Genomic DNA, 21160 nt, shown 5'->3' with positions numbered 1-21160 from the left:
ACTAATCCATACGCAGGAGGCCAGCACGAGGCACAGAAAAGACAGAAGGCAAGGGACTTTCCGTGGCATAAAAGCGACACAGGCCACCAGCTGACCGTGATGGCCTCACAGTTACTTATGGGTCACACACAGACACACACACACACACACAAGGACAGGGAGAGACAGAGTCATCCTGTTTTTTTCCTCCTCCTCGCCAGCCTCCGCAGTGTATGCCTCTCATGACGCAGGTGTTACCACTTGCGCAGCACGTAGGTGTTCCAGTACTCCTTCACCATCTGCTGATAGTTGATCTTTCCCATCTCCAAGAAGCCCATCTTGTGCAGGTTGAGCCGTGGTTTCGCTTCGGGGAACTTGCGCTTCGCCCCGTCCGCGGCGAGAAAGCGGAACATGGCGAGGCTGCGCTCGCACGACTGCACGGCCACGGCGATCTGGTCTGCGTCACGCAGTTCAGCTCCCTCGCGAAACTTCTGTCGTAGGATGATCACAAACCGCTCGTTCATTTGAGCGTGTTCGTTAAGGTCGCACAGCGCGCTGGGCGGACAGAGAACGGCAAGCTTGAGCCACTGCCGGTAGGAGCGACACACCCGGTTCGCGTGTGGGATGCCCGGAAGGTTTGTGCCAGCGTCGCGTATCACCAGCTCCGAGACGGGGGCAACGAGGGCTTTGCTGCGTACAATACTGCCACCTATCGCGTGAAGCGGGGAATTAAAGCGCAACATGACGCGCACGTGTAGCAGATGGCGATTAAAGCAAGAAGAAGAGTGGGCGAGGTCAAAGCGGCGCGGAGAAGCATGCCAGCTTACATTGGGCGGGCAGGTGCTCTTCGAAAGACGTCGGGTGATATAGGTATATCCCCCCCCGAAAAAAAAAAACGAAAGCTACGTGGCGGTGGTTATAGCGGGACAAACCAGTGACCACTCCTTCTTTCTCGCTACAGATCGGCAAACGCGGATACAACTCTGTTGAGACTGTGGCTGCTTGCTGTTCTTCAAAAAGAAAAAAAAAAGAGGGAGGGCGATAGTCGGGGGTATGGGCTATCTGACCACACAAATAGAAACGCGCTTCCGTGGTGGTGGTTGCGGTGCGATTGTGCAAGGAGGGAGGGCGGAGAGGGTAAGAGAATGTAAAGACCTCGAAGAGTGCGTTGGCGCTTCAGTCCTGGCCATATGCGCGGTTTGGCCTGTTCTGTACATAGGGGGAGGGGAGGGGGGGGAACAATAGTTCTGCGCGTCTTCCGCGGCGTTCGCCAAAGTCCACCACTCACGCACTCCACGCAGAATTTTAGTGCAGAGCCAGGCTCACGTCTCGCTCAAACTTCGGTGCGGCTCCGCCCGGTGGGTTACTCGCCAGTGTCTGGGAGGGGGGGGGTCTTTCTCGGGAGTGCAACCAACCACTCCACAGCTCCGCTGGATTGTGGTCGATGCACTGATGAAAGGCTGTGTTCTCCAAGGAAGACCCGCGTGTTTTTGTCCTCCCCACCTCCGCACCATGACATTCCGATCTCGTCGGCATCTTCTCATCCGCATCTGTTCATGGCGCCACATGCTCTGATCATGTGTGTGTGTGTGTGTTGGTTTGTGGGGTAGTGGTGGTGTACGGTTGCTATGGGATCAGCAAGAGACGAATCCCTCTCAGTTTCTGGGGGGAGGGGCTTTCTGTCACGAAATTGTAAAAGAAAAAGGCTATACATCTCTCCCCCCAGTTTTTTTTTATGTGGTTGATTTATTGCATACTTGATACATCGCTTTTCCACAAACCTGTAACGGATCTACACGGCAACACTTGACATATGCATCTAGACATTTGAAGATCTCTCCCCTCCCCGACGGACCACCCTCTTCTCTACGCGAGAGGAGAGATGAGCGAGGTCCGACTGAGTAAAGGTGAGGCAATGTTCCCCTAGGCGGCAGCGGCATCAGCTTTGGCTTCAGCCATATTGCCCTAGTATATAGTTTTAGTGGGCAGGTGGAGGTGGCAGGTGTGAAGGAAGACGTGGGTCTGTCTCTGTCTCTCTCTGTGTGTGTGTAATGCTTGGATAAACAAAGAGAAGAAAAACGTGCAAAGCGCTATAAAGAAGTTTCCCCATCCAACCCCCCCCCTCCCTCCCCTCCCTCCTCCCCGCAGGAAAACGTCCTGGAAGAGAGCAAAAAAAAGGGGGAGGGGGGAGGGAGGGAGGCGGACCGAGGCGGCAGCAGCGAGGACAACGTTGAAGCGCAGACGAAATGAGCTGGAAAAAAGCCCGTGTACAAGCGCCCAAGGGGCACGCACGAGTCACCAAGAGAAAATGTACTTCCCTCTCCCCCCTGTCCTCCTGCATTCTTCACAGGACAACTTCTCTAGTCCGTGGTACCGAGCAGCGCAACGCCACGCATGCGCCAGTACGCGTCATCCTCGGCAACAGGCAGACGCACATCGAAGATCCAGTTGATGTCGGCACGCGTGGGGTACTTGTACACAGGGCATCGGTAGTACTCCTGCTTCGTCTTCTTTTCCTTCACCGCCCCGGGCTTCACCGGCTGCACCTGCGCCTGCTGTGGTGCATCCTTGTTGTGGGCGGAGATAAGCATCATGGGCAGTTCGCGGTAGAGATCGCCAGGCAGAGGGTCCTTGAGTCGCTTGTTCACGCGATCCCACATGGCACCCTCGAGGTAGAGGCCATAGACCACCACCTCGCCCTTCTCGGTGCGCAGATCGTCAGCCTTCGCTTCTTGCCCTGGGCGGTACTCGGAGCTGCGTATCTCCGTGCGGGTCTCGACCTTGTCCAGCGCCCAAGGCACCGCTTCGTTGGCGTGGCTGCGCGTGATTTCCTGTCGCACCGAGGTGAGGAAACCCTGCGGGTTAAAGAACCCAGGTAGCCAGTATACCGGCGGGCGGCCGTTGCAGGCCCACGAGTTCAGTTGCTCGTAGCGGCGCACAAGCTCGGCGATCCAGAGCGAGATGTTCGGCGATGGCCACCCCACTGCCACCCACGCCACCGGCACACGCGCGTCATACAGGGAGTTGAGAGCGTCCTGCAGCACCGGGGTAAGAATGATGGTGCCAGCCACGGCCAATTTGAGGTCCTGGCAGGTCCTGCGCACTGTACGGATGGTCACACTCAGGCGGTCAATTTCTTGACTAGCGAAGATGGAGAGTGGCTGACGATCGCCGATGTTCGCCTTGCGGTCCACTGTCCAGTCGCTGGGTAGCAGCTTGAGGTAGTTGTCTGCCATAGCGATAACTTTATCTTCACGCGTCACACCGCCAGTGATGGAGGCACCGCGTGGCTGCACGTCGAGGATGGTGGCAAGCACCTCCTGCGCTTGCCGAGTACGGTAGGTGATGTCTTGGTTCGGGTGCATCTGGAACACCTCCGGGGTGTCGACGTCGGGGTACGTATCCCTGATGAAATCACGGTGCTTCTTGATGTCGTCGAAGAGGGGAATACCGTAGCCGGGGTAGAACTCCGTCATCTCCTTGCCATCCTTGCACCTGTCTGGGTTGGTGAGATGCATGTCGTACAGGAACTCCGTGATGGCCTTGAAGAGGGCGCGGTCGTTGTTGTCAGTGATGCGGCCGCCATACTGGATGTCCGCAACCATGTAGCACACCGTATCACGGTTCACCGGATTGCGCAGTTGCTCACCAATGGTTGTCATGTGGTTGATCAAGAACTGCACCGAAGCCGTCCAGTCGCCCTGATTGAATTCGTAGGGCACACTAAAACCGATCGGACCGAACTTGCGCCGCTCCACAACGACGGAGTGCAGGAAGCATTGCGCAAAGAGCATCGGTCGCCACTCAGGCCGGCGGAACATCTCAAGGTAGTCCTGCGACATCCACGAGTATGTGCGAATCAAACCTGCCTTGATACCTTGGGGAGGCTCATTGGTGAGCTTGATAGACATCTGCAGCAGTCCGATAGGAACAGAGGGGTGCGGCTCCGACGTGACCCAGATGCGTGCCTCCTCGTGGATCTCCGCCTTCTTTTCACCCGATTGAGGCGGCATCATCTGGACACGCAGCCGCTCCTCCAGTTGCAAGAGAAACGGCAGACCGAGGTGACAGTTTTGCAAGAGGGCCCAGTCGCCGTTCTGCCAAGCGGACGTCACAATATTCATGGCCGCCTCCTCCTGCCCCTGTCCCATGGAGATCGGATAGATCTTCTTCTTGAGCTTTTTGGCGCTCGCCTCGATGAGGGTTGTTGGATCGCTACCCTGTGACAGTAAGAACACGATGGGTGACAGCCCCGTCGTCTCCTCCACCACGTCTACCAGCTCCAGCTGCTGCGGCTCGGCGAACACCTTGCCCAGAGAGGTGGCAATGTACTGCGTGGCGGCCAACATTGTTCGATCCTCTCGCAGCGCGCGCACAAGCAAGAGGCGCTCAAATGGATCTATCTTCTCATTGATATCCGGCACCGGCAGCATCTCCATGCCGTCTGATTCGATATACGGCCGCCACTGCTGCTCGTTGCGCGTAATCAGGTCCGGCAGCTGCTTGAAGATACGTGGAACCTGTTGTGCGATGGCCATCACATTAGCCCACGCCTTGTCCTTCAGCCAGTTGAACGGCTTCGCGCGGTCGACCTGGACGCCACCGCCGCCCTTCAACAGCGCCTCGAAGGCGACGGGGTCGAGTCGGCCAGCTTTCATTTCAATCTTACATGCCAAAAGCAACACAAACAGCAGCTTGTGCTTTGAGAAGAGCATGCGGATGACGTACTTGAAGACAGAGAGGGTGAAGTGATCGATGATGCACTGGATACGCTTTGTTGTAACGGGGTGGTGCTCCGACTTCAGGATCGAGCTGTCAAAGATGCCGTTGAACTGGAGGAGGGATGTTTGATACATGTGATTCACCAGCGACATCTGCACGACCAGGAAGTAGAGGACAGCGCCGCGAGACGCCACCGGGCGGTACTCCTCGCGGGCGCCGGCGATGCGCTTCTTTGTTTCCATGGCAGTTGCCAACTTCTCGGCAATCTCTGCCGAAGCATCTTTCGTTTCCTGCAGCGTACTGATCAGCTCTACATCGTCGATCAGGTTGCCCGTTGACTCACTAAGCTGTTTCAATAGGCGGTCCTCGAGGTTCTTGCGGCGCTTCTCATTGCTGTTGATGTCCTCCGACAGCTTCGCACTCTCCTCGTTCAGCTCTGCCTTTTCACGGCTCACAACCTGCGACAACAACTGCTGCTCCAGACCCTCCATCGTGACAGTGAAGTCGATCACGAGGCACTTGGCGAACAGCTCCGGCGTGAAACTTGGGTTCGGCAGTTTCGTTGTCATGAACAATGAAAACTTTTCATTGTACGTCATGTCCTCGCCATTGATTTTCACGAGCAACGTCTTGCCGCTGCGCACCACCTGCCGCTCCAGGACGGGATCTAGCATCGTGTCCACCTCCTCTGGGGTGTTCTCCACAATGAGCGGGCAACCATGATCGAGCTGCTCCTGCAAACTGTTCGAGAACGTGCGGTCGTTCATCTGCACCACCCTATTTTGCTGGTTCTCCGTGCGCTTGCGCACCCAGTTCAGAGCTTGCCCCTGCGGGTCAATCATTAGCGGGTATTTGGAGCTCGTCGTGATCATGATGGCGTTCTGGACGGAGTGGCTATCCGCCGGAAGTCCCTCCAGCTGCCAGTCCGCAATCGTAGTCTCGTCCACGAGAAACTTGACGATGTTAAGGTCTGGCGTGACGGGGATGTTCAGCTGCTTGCACTTCGGGTAGAAGTAATCGTAGAGGAGTTGGTTACGGAACTCGGAGTTGAAGGGGCCACAGTACGAGATGAAGGCACAGCTGAGGGCCACATCCCCGACGAGGCGGTCAATGAGCGTCTTGAACTCGTTGCTTTGCTGCGTCCACCGCTCACGCTCGCCGGAGAGGGCGTCGATGAGACCATTAGCGCTGTCCATGCGCTGCTTTGTCCGGTTGGCATCCTCCTCGAGGGCCTGCTTCTTCGCATTCTCGTCGGCCAGCTGCGAGTTGTACGCCTGCACCTCGGCCGTCACCCGCGCCAGCTCTTCTTCCTGCTCCTCCTTCTTCTTATTGGCAGCACGCAGCTGGATCGTAGCGATGCGTAGCGCCTCCTTTTTCGGGGCCACCTCCTTCGCGATGTTGATATACTTGTACATGCTACTCACCCACGTGCACAAACCAGCAACGTTACCGCACGCCTTGCGCGCCGCGTCGGCAGTGAAGCCGTCCATCCACAGGTACGGCAGCAGCAGCTCGCACGTCTCCTCATTGATCAAGTCTTTCTTGGTCTCACCAAAGTTCTTGAGCACGTCAAGCGTGCTGGTATCGGAGGCTAGCTGACGACCGGAGAAGTCCCACGAGTCCGTGATCCACAGCGCGCCCTTCACGAGTTCGCTACCGGGGACCTGCAGTGGGCGGTGAAGCAAGATGGAGACGGCGTCAAAAATTCGCTTGATGAGCGCCGGTGGGTTTGCCAACTTCTTCAGAGTCACGAAGTCCGCCGACGTGATGGAGTTGAGCGACTCGATGGCCTCGATCAGCGCGGGCTCCGCCGCTTCCAGATCCTTCTTGGCCTCTGCCTCACCGTGCGCGACGATCGCAGCGTCGTGCGCCACCGCTTCTTTTACGAGCTCCACCTCAGCCCGCTTTTTCTCTGCCTCACCTGTCCGCACTTCGATTTCCTTGACCAGGGCCTCCGTCTCCTTGCGCTTGTCGCTCAGCAGTACCTCCTTCTCCTGGAGTTGTGTTCGCATCACTCGGACATCCTCAGCGGCCTGGTGCAACTTCTTGAGACCGTTGTTGATCTTCTTGGCCTCATCGTTGAGCTCGTTGAACTTCTTCGTGTACACGCTCGTGTAGCTCTCGATGAAGCTGAGGTACGATTTGGGTGTGCTGTACACAGAGCGGCGGTAGCGGGCGAGGTACTCTTCGGATCGCTCGAGCATCAGCACGTGAATCTCTGCCATCAGCTCCACCAGTGCCTTCTTGTGCTTGTCCTCTGTCGCCATTTCAAAGTTCTGGATTGTGCGCGAGGAGACATCCAAGAGGGCTTGCTTCGGCCACGGGAAGAACCAGTTGATGATGCACGACGAGATCAACGCCGGGAACTTGCGCGCCCGCGTGCGGAAGCGGTCCCCGACTGGCGAGAAGCAAAGCACAAAGTGCAGCCGCTCCCGCACGCGGCTAATAAAATACTTCCACAGCGACTCCGACATATCCTCGAACTTCGCGTACGGATCCTTCTTCATGATTGGGCGGACGTCGTTGATGGCTGAGTCGCGCTGGTCGCTAGCGAACAGACCGGCGATCTCACCGTTCGACAAGAAGGAGTTGATGTACTCGAGGAACACCTCCTGCTTGATGTCGTTGTCGGTAAAGAGCATGGTAACGGGTTTCTTGGTCGCGGCGCTGATGTACTGCTCACGAATTGCGTCGAAGAGCTGGTTGACGCCGAAGCCCTTCGAGATCGTGAGTGTGGCGTAGTCGTGCCCATTCACGAAGGCGGCGAGGCGGGCCAGGGATTGCTTGCCGCTGCCGCCGACGCCGACGAGGAGGAGGTTTCCGCGCGGCAAAGAGAGACCGCGCGAGATACGGCATACGTTCTTCAGTGCAGCCTCGAAGAGGACCAGATTTAGCTTCTTCACACGACCAGCCGGGGTCTCGTTGTGGAGTTGCATCGCACTGATCAGGCGCCCCAGGACAGATTCCATCGATGGCACCACCTCGTAAATGCGCGGCGGCGGCTCAATCTGCTCGCCGGTTTCGGGGTCCATGACCGGATCGCGCATGAAGTTCGCCATGTACACCGGATCCCGCACCTGCTCCGCCAAGTCCTTGTACGGAGTTGCCGACAAATGTTCCTGGAGGCAGTTCTGGATATTCTCATCGAACCAGCGCTTGTCGCTGACGCTGTTCAGTTTGTCGCTAAACACTCGCGCGCACTCGTGCTTCCACACACGCAGCAGGGTCACGGCATCGGCGATGGTCTCCCACGGCTTGCTCTGCGCACGCTTCTCCGGTCGGTCGGGGTCGGAGTGCATACCCGCAAGCATGATGCCCTGCGTGATCCGTGAGAGGTCGCGCAGGTTGAAGAAGTAGTGGAACTTGTCTGGGGTCGGTAGCATGCGCTTACCAATCATTTCCCAGAAGTTGATGGACATCTTCGTCAGCATGCGCGCGATATCCTGCACGCCCGAGACGTAGTTGTCGTTGCAGAAGCGGCCCTCGAAGAGGGTGCCGAATATTTGCTGGATGTTCGCTTCCTCCGGCAGCGGCATGTTCAGCACCGTGAAATGCCGCTTCAGTCTATTGGGAATGTCGTTCTTGCCGCCGGCCGGGTGTGACATGGCGGCCATAAAGACCAGCCCCTTGAACTCGCGACGCATGCCAGGCTTGCTGAGGTCGTACACTTGAGTCATTTCCACCACCTGGCGCACAATCTCGTTGGTGATTTGGTCACCCCACTCGTTGATCTCCGGCATGTTGATATCGTCGATGAAGACGGTGAGGCGTTCGCAGTTCTTCGGCCCGTAGTTCGACCCCATTTTCTTCTCGGTCATGTCCTCCAGCGTGTTGTAAAAGTTTTGCGGCAGCGTCATGGAGGAGAAGTTCACCTTACGGAAGTTACTCTGGTCATCCTGGGCCTTGATGCCTGCGAGGAACTGCTCCACCGTCACCGTCTTAGCGGTACCGCTGACACCAATGAAGAGCGTCGGGCGGTTCTGCAGGAAGTTGCACTTGGCGAGGTAGTGCAGGCGCACCGAGTCGGCCGTTGGAATGAAAAGTGAAGAGAAGTCCAGCCGGTCATCGCCCGGGTACCGCCACTCCTCGAGGTATTTCGACCACGGCTCCCAGTCCCCGGTTTTGCAGTTCAGCGAGAAGTCAAAGATTTGACCCTCCGTAGATGCCGGCAGCGCTGAGAACTTGCTGCGCACGAACTGGTCGAACTTCTTTCGGTCCTGTAGCTCCAGAGTACCACCGAATGCCCACGAGATGGAGAACCAGAAGATCTTCTCGGCCAGCTGCTGCGATACAGCGACGCCGTCGCCGACCTCGTCGCCGAGGGCAACAGCGAGATGGAACGCGTTCTCGACGAGGTGGGCCACAGACGTGCGCATCACTACCGTGCACTCGCGGTTGTAAAACTCGGCAATTTTGTTCGTGATGCAGTTCTCAGGCACTGTGTTCGTCTCCGGGTCGACGGGAAGGAATATGGAGAGCAGCTTCTCGGCCAGCTGTGGCTGGCAGGGCTTCACAACGTCACGGGGTAGCACCTGCCCGTCGACGTTCATCGTGGCGCGCAAGCGCGACTCCAGGATTGGCATCCAGCCTAGAATAACGTCCGAGATGTACACAATACCGGCGCGCGAGACGGTAGCCGGGGACGCGTTCGCCAAGTTCTCCACCTCAAAACAGCACTTCATGGTGTCGCTCATTTGAATGCGGTCGCCGTTCGCCAGCGTCAGCAGCTTGTTGTCATCCAAGACGGTGTTCAGGTTCTCGATCCAAATGGCATCCACCGGGCCATCGCACACGATCCAGATGTTCTTTTTCTTCGCATTCCGCACCGCCTGGCGCCACAGAGACGAGAAAACGCCATCGTGCCAGTCGCCCGCCACGTCTACGCGGCCAAACATCTGTGGTGCCGTGATGGCCTTGGGGTTCATGCGCAGCTGCTGGTGCGGCACTGTCGTGCGCGACAGTGTATCGGTAATGGCGTCGTAGCACTGGGTCTTGCCGCATATGGCAGGGCCCACAACCATGATGCCGTGCCGCACCAGCTTCGTCTCGTACAGCTGCAGCACCTTGCTGACCCACGGTGTCCAGTAGATGAGACCCTTCTCCTCCACCACCTTTCTCAGCTCTGTCTCGATCTCCGGGTGCGTGCCCTTCACGAACTGACGGCCAGGGAACATGTCACGCAGCAGCGAGTCGAACAGGTCAATGTCCTCAAACACAAGCTTCGACAGGTTCATGTCACGCAGGGTGCGCATAAAAAGCTCTTCCTCGTCCTTCCCGGGGCTTCGGCGCAGGGTCGCGCCGGCCGTGCGCAGCACCGACAGAATGTTGCGAAGCCCAAAGTCGTAGTGCCGCTGCTTCGACAGCTGCTCTTCGCAGAGTTTATACAGAATGAAAAACTTTTTGCTGAGCAGTTCATCTTGGCTGTAGCCTTGGGAGGCAAGCTTCACCTTCATGATGGTCTGCCGATCGGGCACCATCATGGTCACACCACGGAAGAGAATCTTCAGGTTCTCCGGTAGCTCTTGACGACCGGCGTAACCGGGGTTCATGGTGATGAAGAACCCGACGCCGGGCATCAAGTCCGTCACCTGCCCGTCAATGAAAATGAACTTCTCCTTGTGCTGCTTCAGAGCCTGTAGAACGCAACTCACCTGCTGCGCCACGACAGACAGCACAGGGAGGTCGATACGGTTGAACTCATCGAAGCAGCCCCACGCATTCGCCTGCGACAGACCACGAATAATCTTGCCCATGGCGTGGCGATCTAGCTGATCAGAGCAATTGAAGACAACGCAAAACTTTCCGTACGTGCGTGCGAGATCCTTTGTCGTCTCCGTTTTGCCGGTACCGGCCGGGCCAGCTGGCGCGCCACCCATGTACATAGCCAGCGCCTGCGACAGGGTAATGTAGCATCGATCTGTCAGCGGCGTGATGACGAGACGCTCCTTGACGCCAAGGTACTCGTTGCAGTACTCCGTGTCGGAGTCGGCGATGGAGATGATGGTGGCATCCCGCTCTGGGCGGTAGTAGAAGCGAGCCTGTTTGAGCCAGTCAAAATGTGTTATGTCCTTGATGCTGGCCTTCTGCAAATCCATGAAGACCTCCTGCTGGTGCACCTGGATTGTGATGAGTGTCTCGATATTGGTACGCATTCGCAGCGGCTTCCTCTCCAGCTCCGGCGATGTGGTGACGTTCACCAGGTAGTTCTTGACGGAATCACACTTCGAGCGAGCAGAAACGGCCTCCTTGCCGCGCGCCCGCATCGCGCCGCGGTGGATGCAGTCCGTCACATCGGCTGTCCAAAAGAGCTGCAGCATAAGCAGCGCCACCTGCGCAGGATAACGGTCGATGATTGTACCCAGGTAGCTTGTGTTGTTGAGCAGTGTCGGCAGCTCCGTCACACTGGCCTTCACCACCTCGCGCACCGTGTCTGTCATGCCGGTGCAGAGACGCGTTAGCCAGTCCTCGACGTTGCCGACGCACGGGACGGGTTCGTGCATGGTCAGCACCTGTCCTTCGCCCGAGATCATTTCCACAACCTGGTAGTAGGGCACCACGCCAGCCGTCTTTGGCTTCACGCGCTCAAATGTCACGGCGGACAGACCATCGAAGATGGAGGCCAAGTGCGGCTGAATCGACTGCGGGTCGCTCGCCTGCGAGAGAATCTCCAGAAGCACGGTGTCCGACACAAAGTAGAAGCGTGGGAAGAGGTTGCGCTTCTGCTCCAGGTAGAGGGAGAGTTTTCGCTGGCACTCATCCAGCTGCTCCTTCAGAGTTGGCAGGCTCTGCAGCAGCTCGTTCTCATAGCAGAAAACGAGCACGTTCGGTGTTTCATTGGCCTTGTTCATGATCTTCTGCCACTGTTTGTCGATCATGGCAAAGCGCTTCGCCTCCTGTGGCAGCTGCTTCATAATGTCACCACCGGCGAACACAGCCTCAAGGTACTGCCATGTGAACTGCACCTCCGTCCAGAGTGTGATCGTTTCACTCACCTTCACCAGCTTCTGCAGGAATCCCTGAATATTCTCACGCATGAAGGCGCAGTACCGGGAAGAGAGCATCGAGTTGACCGCCAGTGAAGACTCTTCCAGCCCTTCGCGGGTGGCGGAAGTGTCGTCGCCCTTGAGAATGATCGGGCCACGGTGCTTGAACTCGCTGAAGTGCAGCTCCTGGTCTTTCCAGATAGACTCCTGCACACGAAACTTCGCCTCAATCTCTGCCTCGCGCGCTGAGGACGATGCAATGTCTACCACCTCATCCACAACATTCAGTAGTTGCGCATCTACGAGGTCCTGCAACTTAAACAAGTCCGGGTCAGTGCGCCACTTGTGGCCAGACACCTTCATAATTTCTTGCCAGTGCCGCTCCACCACTGCCGGACTCTTCAACTCCTGAATGACGGGCTGCAGCTCCATGAAGTTGTCCAGGATTGTCTTCAGCTCCACGTACGCGTCCCAGTCGCGCAGCGACTTGGGCAGACGCCTGCACTGGCTGACAAACACGCTGACTTCTTCGCACACGGCGTCGAAGTTGAGGTCACACCAGAGGATGTCATTGTAACCGTTCACCTTCTGCAGCACGTTGATGTAGAGTGTGTAGAGCTTGTCTAGCAGCTCGAGCTCCTTCTTGGTCTTTACCAATTCGGGATACTTGTGTACAGGCAACCCAAAGAGCTCCTCACCAGCCATGTACGTCATCCACTTCCGATACTTGTCGTCGAACTGGCGCTGGAACCGCTTCAGTCGCTCCATCGCTTCCTGCGGCGACAGACCCTCCACCATCGGCCCGTTCGCGTCGTAGTCGTTGCGGAACGCGACCACCTCAGCACCGAACTTCTGCACTTCTTGGGTCAGGCCCTTCTTAAAGCCGTGCTGCATGTTGTTGATGTCGTCGGTCCGCATCTGCGCTGCCTTGTGCAGCTTCCGCCACTTGATGCGCAGATCCTCGACACGGTCCGTTTCCTCCTTCGGGATGATTGACGTGTAGCGCTGCAGGAGAGCGTACGACTGCTGCACCGGCAGAAACTGGAACTCCACGACGGACTCACGATCACGGATTTCGCGTAGGGTGTTCATGAGCACGCGCAGGTCCTCTAGCTTGTCTTGGTCTGGGATCGGCATTTGCAGTTGGTGTGCCTCCTCCTCCATCTTGAAGGTGAGCTCGTCGAGCTGGCGCTGCGCCTGGGCGTAAAGTTTGGTGATGTAAACTTCCTTCCAGTCACTAATGCGCTGCAGCAACTCCAGCTGTAGCGGCTTGTTTTGCAGGGCAAGGCTACCGACGTTGAAGCACGGGGTCAGTCCTTTCACCTCCTCTTCCAGCGCCACGTACTCGCCCAGCTTCGCCTCGTAGTCTTCAAGCGTCGGGTTTCGGCGAAGAAACTCCTCGTAGGCCTCATCCTTGTCCTCCTTCCAGATGGCCTCGTATTTGCGGAAGTGGCCGAGATACTCCATGACCTGCTTTTTGAGCCCATGGACGCTACCGGTGAGCAGCAGCACCACCTTCACCACTTCCTTGTTACACGCTATCTCCTCGTAGAAGCTCGCACTCTCTTCGTTGAAGTAGGTCCAGCGCGTCATGTACTTGCTGCACGACAGCACTGCCGTCGCACACTGGTTGATTGTCAGCTGAACCTCATCCAGCGAGGGGCTCAGGAAGAGGTACGGCTCCGCGCTCAGCAGCTGGACATCCGCGTCGAACAGAGGCGCCTCGGAGAAGAGGAAGGCGACGCGGTTGCGCGTGCCGACGCGCTTCTTCAGCAGGTTCAGCGACCGCGTAGTGCAGGTGAGAATGGCCTTGAACATGAGGCGGTGGAAGTGTCCCTTCAGCACCCGCACCTTCTCCTGGGTAGCGCTATCCATCGATGTGGTGGTGACTGCGAACGCATCGACATCCCTCACGGGCACCACCGCCTTCGGTGCCGTTTCACTACCGGCGGTAACGCTGGTGCCCATGACACCTGGCTGCGCATGCGCCATAACATGGCGCACAATCAGCTCCACGATGTCGTCGACGGCGCTCTGGACCTCACGGTTCTTGACGTTCATCATCTCGCACTGCTGGCGGAGGTGGCGCTCTTGCAGTTGCACGAACTGGTCCAGCGAGATGTGCTCCTCGAAGAGGTTCACCAGCAATGTCGACGACACCGCCTTGAGGTTCGACTGAATACGGTGCAGCACGGTCTCGTTTACTTTGCTCACCAGGTGATCGAGCTCGCTGATGGCGTCGCGCACGCGCTCCAGGTATGTGTCGACGTTCATTGAAGTCCACGTCAGCGTTGTCTCGCCGGGGCGAATGATCGCGTCGAGCCGCTCGATGGCTGGCTGCAGAAGAGGACGCGTAATGCCGATGATGGCGCAGCGACCGTGCTCGCCCGGACAGCCAATGACGCGCTCGTACTCCTTCACGAGGAATGTGAGCTCGTTGTAGAAGACCTTCAGCTTTTGCTCCTGCATGAGCAACGATTTGGCGGCCGCTGGTGCTTCGATGTCGCCGAGTAGCATTAACGAGCGAGTCTCCTTGATCAGCTGATCGATCTCGCTGTCAAAGTTGACGAACAGGCGACCTTCGTGGCGCACGAGCAGGGTCGCGTTCATGCCCGCCTTGCTCGACTCAATAGAACGCTTCCATGAGTCCAACCAAATCGCCTCAAACTCTAGCAGAGCGATCGACACCTTGTTGTATGTCCGGATCACCTTCTTGCTGTCCTTCGTGTTTGCCATGATGGTGCTATTCGTCTTGAACTTGTCCATCGGTTGCTTGATGTGACGTAGAAGCTGGCGAGACCAGCTGATGGCGCCGGCGACCGGTGTCATGTTCCGCGCCATCGGCGGATCCTCCTTGTACCGCTCATAGGTCTTTTGATCCTTCTCCAGCTCCAGGCCGTAGCTGTGAAAGATGACGAGGTACTTCGACTCCAGGTCTGCCGCAAACGTCTCAGACTGGAGAATTTTTTGGTACTTCAGCAGCAGCAGCAGCGCATTGTCGGTGGATGTGATGTTCTCGAAGGAAGAGTTGATGGCGACCTGCATCGACGTCTCTAGCTCTGAGAGCCGGCTCTCGAAAATCTTGAACTCTACATCAAACTTGTTGTTGTCGTGCACGTCGAGAATGTCTGTCGTCTTACCACGGAGGTGGCCAAGGTACTCGTCAAAGCGGGGCAGCAGACTGGCCATCTGATCCACGTTGAAGCTCTTGAGCAGACGGAACTGCTCCACTTTGCGAAATACTGTAATGAGTTTGTCCACGCGCTTGGCAAAGAGGTTGAAGTGACCGAGAAAACGCAGCTCGTCAAAATCGAAGAGACGGCCGCCGCTGCTCGCAGAGCCGTTGACGACAAAGTATTCCTGGGCCTTGCGGTACTCATGAATGTACACCTCGTTCAATTTGGCGCTCGCCTGCAGGCGACTGATCAGGTCCTGCAGCGAGACAACGTCATGTGTCATGTCCCAGATGCGCGAGCGTGTCCCGGACGGGTTGATGGCGCGCTTGCACGCCAGCACAATTTCATTCGTTACCTTAAAGAAGAGCGCCGTCATGTGCTCGCGAGTGGGGTAGTAGCGGGCGATGGTGTACATCATACGAATGTTCGTGATGAGAGTTGGCATAATTGTCATGATACGCTGCAGGTTGGAGGAATAGAGTACATCGAAGTAGGTGTCCAAGGATTGCAGGTACTTGACATTCTCCTGCGCCTCGGCTAGCGCCTCGGTCAAGTTTGCGTCCATCTCAGTCCACTGCGCCACAATTGGGTTGCGCGCCTCGCGAAGATACTGCACCGCCTGGGCAGCTGAGACTCGCTGCAGCTGCTCCTCAAGCAGGTGCAGCTTCGCGAGCCGCACCTTCCACAGCTCCTTCTCCGTCTTCGGGCCGGCGCGTTCGTCCTGCAGCTCCGCCTCGTAGTTCGGTACCTGCTCCACGGCTTCGTTTACTGCCTGTATCCACTTTTCCACGCACTGCGCAACGTTGTCCACCACCGACATGTCGCTCGCGCCTCCGCGCTTACTGACACCGCCACTTCGCAGCTGCTTCCACGTTGTCTGGCTCACCGGCACCAGAGCTGCTGTGTCGTCTTTCAGTTGCTGCAGCTCATTCACACGGTCCGCGTACTGCATAAGGTTCACAATGAACTGATTTCTCTCATCCACCGTATTCCTGCCCCAGTTCCGCATCCGGTTTAACAGCGGCGTGTACACCTCCGTCAGCAGGTGCTCGTAACTGGTGAGCACGTTGGCTTGCATGACACCCATCGACAGCTCCTGCACCACCTGCGCCACATCCTTGTTGTTGATCGGTTTGCCGTTGTCAGCGCGTGAGAGGTAGACAAAGCGCTTTGTGATGTGGTGAATGAAGCCCTTGGAAGGGTCCAACACCTGTAGCACGTCCTCGTTGGCGGCAGCCGTACCCACGCCAGCGTTACCCCCGCTTGCCCCTTTAGTGTCCGCTGCAGCAGAGGGGGCTGCCACACCATCCGCAGCAGCTGCACCACTTGCTGGTTGATATGTGAACAACAGCGTATTGGCGCCGGTGCCCTGGAGCAGATCATGAACTGTCATGAAATTCGATGAGCCGTCTGTGAAGTTGCGGTCCAGCTGACGCATCAGCTCGTCAGACTTGACAGCGTCGCCACCAGAGAGGAAGTCTTTCAGGCGTGAAAAGACATAGTGATGTCGTATGTCAGAGCGAACAAAGCGGTTCATCTCGGCCGCCTCACCTGGCTGACCAGCCATCTCATTCAGTGTAATCACTTGTGTATCCCCCATCGTTGCTTGCGTATCCGAGAGTCAAACGGAGCCAAAGAAAAAAAAAAGAGGCAGTCACAACGGTGCTGCAGGAATGGGGGTGAGTCCCTGTGGTGGTCTGTGTGTGTATGTGTGTGTGTGTGGGAGAAGGGGAGGTGGGGGGAGGGGATTCGCCGCTCTCTCTCTCTCGGCCCTTTATAACCGCGACACAACCCGTGAGGGTGTGTGCGAGTAGTGACAAGGCAGAGAAGACAACGAAAAAAAAAAGTGTTGTAACACCGCCGATCGCACACGCGCACACGGATGCTGCTAACAGGGGAGCAAAGGACGGTGTCGCTGAGAAGCTCTAGAGGTGGAGGAAGTGAAGGACGTGGGCGGCCGGAGATCGTAAGAAAAGGCTCGTTGTAGGTGTGTATATATAAACTATAGAGGCAGGGTTGAGAATACACAACACCGTTACTTAACTGCTGGGCCCCCCCAGAGCAAGACAAAAATATATGATTTAGGGGGAGTTGATGAGTCGGTGTATGGCGATGGGAGTAAAAGTGGCGACGGTACGTCACGAAATTGGCAAGTGCGTTATGCATCCACCAGTGCAAAATGCCAGTTGTGTATGTGTGTGTGTGCGCGCGCGCGCATGAGCGAGTGTGCGACGAGACGGAGGAAGTGGAGAAGATGTGAAGAAGTAAAAGTAATCCAGCTTTAAAGCACACGTATCAAGCTTGAGCATGCATAGCTGCCTTCCTGTCGGCACGGGTGCCCACATGCACGCTCGAGAGAGGGGGAGAGAGAAGTCAGTAGCTCGTCTCCTGTGGTGGACAGAGTAAAGAACGAGGTGCATACAACACCCGCATGCTCGCGGTTCCTGGATGGGGCCATTCTCACTCGCTTGTCATAGTGTGCGTGATGACCGATGTCCTCGCGGCCCTCTCTGAAAGCTGTTATTCTTTTATTATTTTCGTCGTTGGAATGAATGAGCGAACTGTGGAAAGCCTGCCCAGCGCTGCAATTGGGATACGCCACACGAGAGGGGAGGAGAGGAGGGGGGAGAGGGAGAGAGATCCCACCAACATGAGCGCCGGGATACACCCAAGATCGAAGATGGAGGAGGCAGCGCAGTGGCAGCACTTTCCTTCACCCCATTGCAAGCAAGCCGAGTCTCTCCAAGACGTAACGGTACGAACACAGCGTGCGCCGCATTGCTGGGGATACCCGCGACGAGAATGCACGCGCCGCGGACAGGGAAGAGGAGGCTGGCGATCGGCTGCCGAGCTGCGACGACGACGACGGAACTAACGAGGTCTCCAGCGGCAGACGCGAGAGGCGCATACACTCGCTCACAACCCACGCCGGTGCATCCCTTTCTTCGGTCCGTCGGAAAAGCTCCTCCAAACTGGCTCGCCAGACGTGTTCGTTGACAAATCCCGTGTCGCGTTTGTCGAAGGCACGGAAGTACTCCAGCAGCGCCTCCGTGTCGCCACCACAGGCGGTCCTCAGTTCGTGCGCCAGCTGCCGCTCTGCGTCCTTGTCAAGTGCCTTGGCCCTTACTGGAGTGTCCACTTGTGCAGACGCGGGTACACCACTACGTGGCCCGCGGGGTACGGCAGCGCGTGGTGTCGCTGCTCGGTGCGAGAATGCTGAAGAAGCATCTGTCGTGGTCAACTTCGGTGACACCGACGTCCTAGAAGCGGAGCCTTGCTCTTGAGGAATGTGTTGCCTTGTAGCTGCGCGAGCGTGGTGCGGTGAAGGGGATGCAGCCTTCTTGTCGCGCCACACGCCAGTGCGCTTCACCCCAGAGGCGGGGCTAAGAGAGTCCAGGTTTGCTTCTGTCAGCATGTCCTCCACGATCGCCCGGTAGTCGTCACCGTCGGCTGACCCATGCCCTCTGGTTTGAATCCATTCGTGTACACGGAGCTGCTCTGTGTGTGTCAAGGCGGGAGAGGCATCTTGCAGCACACGCAGCCACGCACTCGGTGGAATGCGCCCCGTGCGCTGACAGTCGATTTCTGCACATCGGCGCAGCAGCGCCAGAGCGGTGTATTGAAGCGTCTCCAGAACACGCGGCGCCAGTCGCGAGGCAGACGGCTCCCTGTGGTCCTTCAACTCTGGCGACGACAGTGATGTGGACGCCGGCGACAGCCGAGGCACTGCCGCCGTCGGCGAAGGTGTGAAGGTCCCTCCATGATGACGGAGGGCGACGCCGGCACCCAACTCTGCGCGCCCGACGTGGCCGCGGTGCAGTTGGGGTCGCTTCGGAGTTTGGCGCTCATCGGGTGAATTCGGGCTCCACGAGCCACCCGATGGCGTGATGGACGGCGAACAAGCGGCGCTGTTGGGGGGCTGCTGGTGGTCACTATCGCGCACGCCACTGTGCCGCACAGGCACCTTGGGGCGGTGTGGGACTGCTGTCCTGACCGACGGTGTTGTTCGCAGTCCCCTGCGTCGCTGTTGGGAGGCGGCAGTCGGTGGTGCATAACCGCCACAGGCACGGCGACCGTCGCATTTCGCTTGCCGCCCCCGATCCCTACGTGGTGCACATCGCGCGTACTCGACAAAAAACTGGCGATCCTTCGAGAGCTGGCGAGCGGTGGGCGGCGGCGGCGGCGCCGCCGCGGACGACGATGTCAAGGCCGCAGCGCTTCGCGCTATAGCCGCATCCCATGGGCGACGCCGTTGAAGACACTGATGCGCAGAGGCGTTCGGTGTCGGACTCAGCGAGGATGCGATGCTCTTCGGCGTCGCCGAGGCGGCTGTGGCTGAAGTCATGGGTGACACCGTCACGTCTGCAATGCTGGCGCCACCCTCACTGTCCCCGTCATCGGCGTCCGGAGTCCCGCGGGCATCAATCGGAGCGCTGCCGTGCGGGGGCTGACGGCTTTGCGGCACCTCGGCTGCTCCGATCGATGGAGTCGTTTCCCAGACGCTGGCACTTCGAATGCGCTGAATGAGCACCGGACGCAAGCGAGAAACCAGTACACAGAAATCGACGAGGTTCAGTACTCGATCCGCGCTGCCGGTGATCACGGTGGTGGATCTATTGGCCGTCGCCGGAGAAGCATCCGCGCGGTCCGGGTCCAGGGCATTGATCAATGACCGAGTATGTGGCAAATCACTACGCATACGTGCCACGGTGGAGGCCGACGTCCTTGAGCTGCCGTTGGAGTTTGTGTTGAGGCTGTGGTGGTGGGGCGAATTGTCATGGTGTTCAACGTCCACTGGTGCAGCCCTCAGCTCAAGCGACTCCGCCACAGCGTCCAGCTCTAACGGGTGCACCTCCACCCCACGCGTCGCCAGAGCCCCCCAAAACTCGCTCAGCAGCACGGTTCCATCACGGGACGAGAGCGGTGCCAGGTAGCGCCGAAAGATGTCCCGCAGCGACAGAAGTGGTACTGCTGCGATGGAGCCACACTCAGTGCTGTGTGCAATGTGATCTTGGCTGCGCAGCGGAGATTTACTCGGGCGACTTTCAAAGGAGGAGGAGTTCGTGCGTTTCACTTGCGGCGCCGCAGTGCGAATGGCACCATTCGAGGTCGCAGGATGCAGCGAGGATGCGGGAGACGACCATGACGACGCGGAGGGCGGTGTGTCAGGCAATACACGATTCGAGCTTGAACCACGCTTCCTTTCAACCTCGTGTTTTTCTCCTGCACCGGTACCGTCCTCTGTACCCAAATGGGGCTGTGGTCTGCCGTGGGAAGACACCTCGGCTGCCACGCGGGTCATGCGCTCTATAGAACTCTCACGACGACGGTGCACGGTGTCCAGCGGTGTCGGGTCAGAGGGGTAGTGAGGAGTACCTGTTGTGTAGCGCGGCACCGATTTTGCACCGTGCACATCGCTGTGGCTTTTCGATCTGGACGCGGAAACGCTGACCCGTCTGTCAGTCCACGACGATGCGCGATGGAGTCGCTGCTGCTCAGGTGGCAGAGAGGCCGTCGCATGAGCAACGCGGAGTGCAGACTCGACAAACCGCGAGGAGCAGGGAGAGGACTGGCTGCGAAGCGGGCGTTTGAAGTTGATGTTGTATGTGGCGCAGGCTTCAGTAGACGACGCCCGCGAGACACGGATGGTGGTTCCGCTGCCGCTGGCGCCGGGGTGAGTGACCGATCTTCCCAGGGGAGGGGGGGATGAGGCAGCAGGACGAGGGTCATACAGATGCACGCCACTGGCACCGCGAGACGCCAGAGAAGCAGAAGTGGTATACCCGTCCCCATCGATTGACCGGAGTCGAGCGCTCCACGACGGCGGCGCGGAACGGGCCGGTCCCGGAGGAATCGGCGATGGAGAGTGGTCAGACGTATCATTGGGCGGCATGGAGGGGGTGCGGTCGAGAGAGGATGCCCTTCGTAGTGGGTCTGACTTGTGTATCGCACTGCTGTCCTTGGCGAGGCGACGTGCGTCTGCAATCGCCTCTATGGAATCGTACAGCTGGTCAAGGAGTGCAGCATAGCACACCATCCGCTTTGCACGCGGGGGCGCGGCAAACTGCTCAATTAGGGCATCCACCTGCTCCTGTGTCCCTCCACTGCGTAGGATGAGGTAGGCAAACTCGCTGTACGAGAGGAGTCCCGTGTGGGCGTGGTCCGCAGTGCAGAAAAGATCTTTCAGCTCCTGTATCGCAGCAAGGTTTGCTCCGGCAGACAGGGCCGACATGAGCCAGCCGTCGCCCCCCCGTACCCTGTCTATCAAATGCCTTGCTGAGAAAAGATATATGTGTATCT

The 21160-nt window shown here is 58.0% G+C and overlaps 3 protein-coding genes across 3 annotated transcripts; all 3 read right to left on the bottom strand.

The window, feature by feature from the left end:
* Window positions 1-233: 233 nt before the first annotated feature.
* Window positions 234-722, bottom strand: JKF63_04599 (uncharacterized protein; the record flags this gene model as incomplete). The annotated part of the gene is made up of 1 exon (XM_067900582.1): window positions 234-722. One exon carries the CDS (start codon window positions 720-722, stop codon window positions 234-236), a length of 489 nt encoding a protein of 162 aa, XP_067756603.1.
* Window positions 723-2339: 1617 nt separating this feature from the next.
* Window positions 2340-16460, bottom strand: JKF63_04598 (uncharacterized protein; the record flags this gene model as incomplete). The annotated part of the gene is made up of 1 exon (XM_067900581.1): window positions 2340-16460. One exon carries the CDS (start codon window positions 16458-16460, stop codon window positions 2340-2342), a length of 14121 nt encoding a protein of 4706 aa, XP_067756602.1.
* Window positions 16461-17573: 1113 nt separating this feature from the next.
* Window positions 17574-21092, bottom strand: JKF63_04597 (uncharacterized protein; the record flags this gene model as incomplete). Its single annotated transcript, XM_067900580.1, has 1 exon — window positions 17574-21092. The coding sequence occupies one exon, from the start codon at window positions 21090-21092 to the stop codon at window positions 17574-17576; it is 3519 nt and encodes a 1172-aa protein (XP_067756601.1).
* Between the last annotated feature and the right edge of the window lie 68 nt (window positions 21093-21160).

Source organism: Porcisia hertigi, chromosome 25, assembly GCF_017918235.1.
Source record: "Porcisia hertigi strain C119 chromosome 25, whole genome shotgun sequence".
In the NCBI taxonomy this organism is placed as follows: Eukaryota; Euglenozoa; class Kinetoplastea; order Trypanosomatida; family Trypanosomatidae; genus Porcisia; species Porcisia hertigi.
This window is presented reverse-complemented; position numbering and strand designations above follow the sequence as displayed.